This window comes from Mus caroli, unplaced genomic scaffold (assembly GCF_978045245.1).
Source record: "Mus caroli unplaced genomic scaffold, Mus_caroli_1 scaffold_14, whole genome shotgun sequence".
Lineage (NCBI taxonomy): Eukaryota > Metazoa > Chordata > Mammalia > Rodentia > Muridae > Mus > Mus caroli.
In genome coordinates this window covers 83,188,780-83,196,011 of record NW_028227269.1, presented here as the reverse complement: position 1 = coordinate 83,196,011, position 7,232 = coordinate 83,188,780, and the positions used below count along the sequence as shown (strand labels likewise).

The window sequence follows — 7,232 nt, the reverse complement described above, 5'->3', positions numbered from 1 at the left end:
CAGTCCCTTTTATAGTGAACCAGGCATGCCTGGTTGTTGCCAGATAACTGCGGGGTGGAGCCCAGACAATGATGCATAACTTTAACCCAGCACCCCCAAGGCAGAAGTAGGCAGATCTCCGAGTTCAACGTCAACCTGGTCTACACAGTTCCAGGCCAGCCAGAGCTACATAGTGAGACCCTGTATAAAATTAATTTTAAAAGGAAAGGGGAAAGATAAGAAAATGAGAGTACTAAACAAAGAGGGAGAAAGAACAGCGTCTTAGACCATAGTAGCAAGTGTGTGTAATTCCAGAGCAGAAGGGACGGAGGCAGGGTCGGAGGCAGCCAATGTGGCTGAAGCATGGTGGGCAAGCACAGCAGAGGGAGAGTGAGGTGGGGCCACTTCACACAGCCCTTCTGCTTTTGTTTCCTTTTGCAAGACGGGTTTCTCTGAACAGCCTTGGCTGTCCTGGAACTCTGTAAACCATGCTGATCTTGAACTCAGAGATCCACCTGCCTTTTTCTCCCATGCCCAGCCACACACAGCCCTTAAGAGATTCTGTGATTAAAAGGCAGCCGCAGACACATCTAAAGCAGGAAAGTGACAGGATCCAATATCATCTAAATCCAGCTGGAGGCTGGGCCAAATGGGGGAGGGAGCTGTGAGGTGGGACAGCAGTCCAAGGACAACCTGAAATTAAACTTAAAGGGGCCTGGGACTGTCACTTAGTGATGGATCATCTGACCAGGATACACAGGACCCTGGATTCCACGCCCCCAGCACCTCCTAGGCAACCAGACTTGGTGATGGAATAGATGTGGGATAAGCAAAAGGCAGAACTTGGGACCATAAAAATGTTGGCTACAGGGCTCAGCGGTTAAAAGCACTGACTGCTCTTCCAGAGTTCCCGAGTTCAAATTCCCAGCAACCACATGGTGGCTCACAACCATCTGATGCCCTCTTCTGGTGTGTCAGAAGACAGCTACAGTGCACTCATATAAATGAAATAAACCTTTTTTTAAAAAAAAATGTCAGCTACAGGAAACCAAGACAGGAGACCAGACCTAAGCGCATCTCTCCCCCGTTGATGCTTCATCTCAAAAGACAACGGCCGTTATCTGCACCTGGGCCTAGCCTTCAGAGTCTTCTGCAGCCAGACCCATAAGTTCAGAATAGAGTCCCACCAGGTAAACCCTGGTCCCAAGCATGTATTATCAGAAGACAGAAATGCTCTCCCAAGCCCCTTAAACTAAAGGGAGGCCTAGAACACAGTCCTATCTTAGCCAAACAAATCCCGGAGGCCACAGGCTGTGTGAGGACAAGATTTCACTTTATTTTCTTTGGGTTTCCAACTGTGTTGCTGGACAATGAAAAAAAAAAAAAAATCAATCCCCCCGCCAGCCTTGTAACCTTGTAGCTCCTTGCCCAAAATGTGCCTTGGCGTCTGAGGAGGCTCAGCAGAAAGGCAGGTCTGGAAGAGCAGCCAGGCTGGCAGACGCCTGACCTGAAGAGCTCCCTCTTAGTCACCAGCAGAGGAAGCAGGAAGCTCTCTTTGGGGTCTCCAGTGCCTAGGGGCCTTCCCTGGCTTAGAGATCACTGTGGTGTGTTCTGTGAAGCTCAGTCCTTCTCCACAGAGGGTTTGAGGAAGCAGCCACACAGCTGCCTCAGTCCCCATATTCCTTTGGAAGACATCTTTGAGGGGGAAAAAAAAAAGATACAACCCTTAAAAAGAAAAGGCACATATATTTATTCTGACAGGAAATAATGGTCACGCTGTGATACTTTCCTTGTGGGCCCAGGAAAAGCTGAAAGCAGCCATGGCACCATCATGACAGAGCTTTAACACTGACGAGGGGCGGAGGGGGTCCTGCCAACCCAAATTAATGGAAAAAGCAAAATGAAACACAACAAAAATCTATGACCCAGCCAACAACCAAAGAGACAACTGGCCCTCCTGTAGCTTTCGTCAGGGCGAATGGCTGATTCCCATCCCTCCATCAAGAGGTTACAAAAGGCAGAGCAAAGGACATCCTAGCCGAGTCAGGAGGCAGCTCGGCACCCCTTCTTCCCCTCCCATCAGCCATCAATCAGTGTGAGACCTTCATAGAGCGCCCGCTTCCACATGTAGTAGGTGGAGCGGGCAGTGAGGGGGAAGAGCGCCTGGAACTCCTTGTAGGAGGGGAAAGTCTTAGACTGGAAGCGCTTCTGCAGGAACAGCTTGGCCTGGGCCTTGAACCTCGTGGTGGTAAGCATGTCCATCACCAGCACCTGCCCATCACTGCCCCCGGGTGCCTCAGCCAGAGTCTGGCTTGGCAACGATCCACTATGCGGTTGGCCCTGGGCCATAGCTGCCTCTTGAATGATGATCCCCTCTCTGGAAGGCCCTCCTGGGGCATCTTCTGGAGAAGCAACCACTGGCAGTGTCTCCGCTGGAGGAACCACCATAGCCGTTACATACTGATCAGCTTCCATAGCCTGTGGTTCAACTGGCTTCTGCAGTCCCTCAGGCTTCTGCAGTCCCTCAGGCTTCTGCAGTCCCTCAGGCTTCTGCCGTCCCTCAGGCTTCTGCCGTCCCTCAGGCTTCTGCCGTCCCTCAGGCTTCTGCCGTCCCTCAGGCTTCTGCCGTCCCTCAGGCTTCTGCCGTCCCTCAGGCTTCTGCCGTCCCTCAGGCTTCTGCCTCCTCTGGCTCAAAGAGGGAATCTGCATCCTGGGCGATCTCCGGGACAGACTTTTCCATACCCAAAAAGTGGAAGGTAACAGACTAGGATAGCGGAGGCGGAAGCGACAGAAGGGTAGGTGCCCATTTAGCACCTGCTTGCGGGCAGCCCTGCGTAGTCGTCTCTGCCAACGAGATAAGGGCATCTTTGGGGATATGAGCCCCCGGGAAGTCAGAGGAGCCCCACTTCCTGCTTTTCCTGTCTCCTCCTCTCCCGCTTCTCTCTTCAAAGAGAACGGGGTCTCTTTCCCAACATCTGTTGGCTGGAGAGACTCAGCAGTTTCAAGAGCTGCTTGGGACAGCTTGAAACTGGGGGTCCTTCTGAGGGCTTTCCGCCTCCAGTTGTAGTAGGTAGACCTCGAGATGCCAGGGAACCTGCATTTGAAGCAGCGATATGGTACCAGTTTGTTCAGGGAGATGCAATACTCCAAGAAAGACTTGGCACGCTGCATTAAGATCATACTAGGAGGGCTCAACATCGCTGCTGCCAATGGGGAGCACCCCACCTCCTCAGCAGCCTTTTTCCCTGGTGGCCTCTCCACCTCCGGCACAGTCAGTGCCTCCCTGGATGGAGTGGCTGGGCCCAGGGCCGAGTTGGCACCAGAGCCCAGCAACTCATGCTTCCAAGCATAGTAGGTAGAACGGGAGATCTCAGGGAATCTCTGCAGGAACTGCTGCAATGGCACAAAGCCCCCACGGTGGAAACTGTCCTGCAGGAAGTGCTTGGCAGAGAAGCGGGTGGCTACCTTTTGACGGTGCTCTTGGGTCTGCCGCCGCCAGCGGTAGAAGGTGCTCTTGGTGATGCTGATGCGGTCACAGAGGTGAGAGTAGCTGAGGCCGGGTTCACGGTTGAGCAGCTCTAGGGTTTTAGCGGGTGGTAGCAGAGGACCCAGGTTTGGAGGAACGGGGTTCAGGCTAGCGGTACAGTCAGCCTCCACCTCCTCCAGCCCAACAACAGGGGCAAAATACTGATGACGGAAGAGGTGGCTAGTGAGGGGCTGACCAGCCCACATGATGTGCAGCATGGAGGTCACATGGGTGGAGCAGCGAGGCATGATAACACGGTTAAAATAGGGTCGGATCTTGATGTTGCGCATGGGGTAGATGGAGTAGATGTTGCGTTCAAGGATGGAGGCGAGGGCATACAAGTGCCACACATTGGAGAAGCTTGTTGGGAAGCACGTAGCCTTTACATCAGCATCAAAGATGGCCTCCAGTGTGGCAAAAGACAGGTTGGTCATCTCAGGGGACTCCTCAGAGCACAAGGAGTAGCGCACAGCCTGCAGCATCACCTTGGAGTCGATCATGCCCTGCAGATAATAGTGCCTGTGCAGCAGCATCTCCACCACAGTGCGGGCCCGCAGCTCCAGGCTGAGACCCGTGTGCCCCCACAACAACAGGCTGGCCGCTTCAAACAACAGGCTCCCCTCACCCTTGCACATCAAGGGCAGCATGTTCCGAGGAGCATCCTCCGGGTACAGACTCAAGGCCACAGAGTCCACCTCCAGCACCTGAGCGCCAGGGCCGCCCTTCTGGCAGATGGGGAGGGTGAAGGAAGATAGAACCTGCTTGGCTTCCAGAGCTGCACCGATGAGACCCTCCAAGCCCTCCGACTCCACTGCCTCCTGCAGGTCGCGCAGCACCTGCTGCACCAGCTGATCCCGAGAAGTCATCCTGACAAGGCAAAGGAGAGAGGGCAGAGGTCAGAAGAATGGTGGGTGGGCGCTGGCGGCTTCGCCAGGAGCAGCAGTTCTCAACCTGTGGGTCGCAGCATATTAGATATCTGGAATTTCAGATAGTTACATTACGATTCATAACAGTGGCAAAATGATAGTTTATGAAGTAGCAACGAAAATAATTTTCTGGTTGGGGGGCGGGGGAGGGGGAGGTCATCACAACTTGAGGAACTGTATTAAAGCAGCAAGCCAGGCATGGTGGCGCATGCCTTTAATCCCAGCACTTGGGAGGCAGGTGCAGGGGGATTTCTGAGTTCGAGGCCAGCCTGGTCTACAAAGGGAGTTCCAGGACAGCCAGGGCTTTACAGAGAAACCCTGCCTCGGAAAAACAAAAAAAAAAAAAAACAAAAAGGGTCCCAGCCATTGGGGGGTGAGGGGGGGGGGGTAGGAGATGTGAAGTCCCCAGAAAGGATAACAGCTAACTGCTACCATGGCTTAGTCACTCAGTGGTTCTGAGGGAAAGCCTGATCTCTGGAACTCAGCTTTGAATCTTGGCTCTGATGTTAGTGTGATAAAACACTTAACTTTCTGCTGTCTCTCCTGTGGAACGGGAGTGACAGTGCCTACCTTTGAGAGCCCTTGTGGACTTAACTGAATGAAAGTAAATCACGCCTTTAGTCCCAGGCAGAGGCAGGCGGATTTCTGAGTTCGAGGCCAGCCTGGTCTACAAAGTGAGTTCCAGGACAGCCAGGGCTATACAGAGAAACCCTGTCTCGGAAAAACAAACAAACAAACAAACAAACAAACAAACAAAACGGTAAACAAGACAAAAAGCCCATAGACGGGGCTGGTGAGATGGCTCAGTGGTTAAGAGCACCGACTGCTCTTCCAAAGGTCCTGAGTTCAAATCCCAGCAACCACATGGTGGCTCACAACCATCTGTAACAAAATCTGATGCTCTCTTCTGGAGTGTCTGAAGACAGCTACAGTGTACTTACATATAATAAATAAATATTAATTAAAAACAAAAGCCCATAGACAATCCCAGCAGTGGGAGGGTGAAGGCAGGAGGATCAGGCGTTCAAAGTCAGCCTGGGCTACCTAGCCAGATTCTATCTAAAAACAAAACAACAGAGGATGAAGATACAGAGGAGTAGACAGACACATATACTTATTTTGTCTTATGTCCCTCCCTAGAACAGCACCTGATACATAGTAAAGCAGAATTGGATGTTAGTTACTGCACAGCAATATCTACAACAATACACAGCATACAGCAGACTTATGAGCTGCACCTCTACAGGGCATGCTGTGCATGCTTTTAGTCCTAGCGCTCACCTGGGAGGCAAAGGCGACCAGATCTCTTCGAGTACCACGCCAGCCAGGTTTACACAGTGAGACCCTGCCTCAAAAATAGATCATTTGCCTTTTTATCATTTGAATAAAACTATTTTATGGTGCCGAGTGGTAATTCACTCCTATAATTTCTGGAAACTGAGGCAGAATACTTACATGAGGTTGAGGCCAGCTCAGACTACAAAGTGAATCCCAAGCCAGCCTGGGCTTGGGTGTGAGAACTTAGCTTTCCTATCAGGACTAAAGGCAACAGCTTCTGATTATGAAGTCATGTTCTCCCCCGTGACATCCTTGAAGGATGCTCTTCAGAATGCATTTTATTAACCAGAAGTCGTCCTTCAGGGCACCCACAGGTTGCTAGAATTAGAAGTGAGCCTTCCCGGGCTGGTGAGATGGCTCAGTGGGTAAGAGCACCCGACTGCTCTTCTGAAGGTCCAGAGTTCTAATCCCAGCAACCACATGGTGGCTCACAACCATCCGTAACAAGATCTGGCGCCCTCTTCTGGAGTGTCTGAAGACAGCTACAGTGTACTTACATATAATAAATAAATAAATCTTAAAAAAAAAAAAAAGAAGTGAGCCTTCCCTTGCCCTGAGCAGGATGAAGGGCTCCTTTGGGCTATTATTGTTTAGCGGTATGTGATGGATTTCGGCACTTTCAGCACGGAACATTTTTATGTAGACCAGGCTTGCCTCGAACTGAAGTCTACCTCTTGTCCTGCCCCTCAGCGCTTCCTAGTGAGCACCACACCCGGCAGAGCCATTTTCTATTTTTTTTTTAAAGCACAGTTGGGAGTTTATTAAGAAAGAATCTTACTCGAGATCTAAGGACAGATCTTAAGAGAAAGGCTTAGGATAAAGGACTTGACCTAGAATAGGTTAACCTCTCAAGATAGTTGTCAGGCATACTATTCTTAGAGAAAGAGTGATGGGCGTTGCACTAAGTCATGGTGGCACACATCTGTAATTCCAGCTCTCTAAAGCTGAGACTGAAGGATAAGGTTCAGAGTTCAAGGTCAGCCAGGGCTGTCAGGCTAGCTTCAAGGTTATCGTGGGCCACAGGAGAACTTGACTCAAACAACAACAACAAAGACAAAACAAAAACAAAAAAACCATTACAGAGACAGAAGTGGGTTCTATAGACTCAGGCATATCTGAGAGATATTAGCTGGAGAGATGATGGCTCAGTGGCTAACCATTGCTGCTCTCCCAGAGGACCTGAGTTCTGTTCCCAGCACAAGCATCTGTCACTCCTGCATCAGGAGATCCAAACCCTCTTCTGGCCTCCTTGGACACTAGCCATGCATATGATATATACGCACATGCGGGCAAAACACTCATGCACATAAAATAAATATTTTAATTTTTTAATAAGAAAAAGGTTCAGGTGAGCCTACCTCTTCAAAGTTAACTCTATGACTATAACGTAAATTTTCACCTGTAAACGGGGAGGGGAACCTCCAGACCCCAGGAATCCAGAGCTAGCACAGGGAACACAATTA

The 7,232-nt window shown here is 50.7% G+C and overlaps 1 protein-coding gene across 6 annotated transcripts; it reads right to left on the bottom strand.

The window, feature by feature from the left end:
* Positions 1-2,058: 2,058 nt before the first annotated feature.
* On the bottom strand, positions 2,059-4,371 carry Vrtn (vertebrae development associated). Of its 6 annotated transcripts, none has more exons than XM_085830149.1 (2): positions 2,570-4,371; positions 2,059-2,479 (listed from the first exon to the last, which is right to left on the bottom strand). In XM_085830149.1, exons 1-2 carry the CDS (start codon positions 4,369-4,371, stop codon positions 2,059-2,061), a joined length of 2,223 nt encoding a protein of 740 aa, XP_085686275.1. The 6 variants fall into 6 exon arrangements, with proteins under 6 accessions (XP_085686275.1, XP_085686276.1, XP_085686278.1 ...); XM_085830150.1 differs by having other exon boundaries at positions 2,059-2,454; positions 2,575-4,371; XM_085830152.1 differs by having other exon boundaries at positions 2,059-2,454; positions 2,620-4,371.
* Between the last annotated feature and the right edge of the window lie 2,861 nt (positions 4,372-7,232).

What these genes read in the sequence shown, in the direction of transcription:
- Vrtn (XM_085830148.1), bottom strand. Translation starts at nt 4,371, where the DNA reads ATGACTTCTCGGGATCAGCTGGTGCAGCAGGTGCTGCGCGACCTGCAG.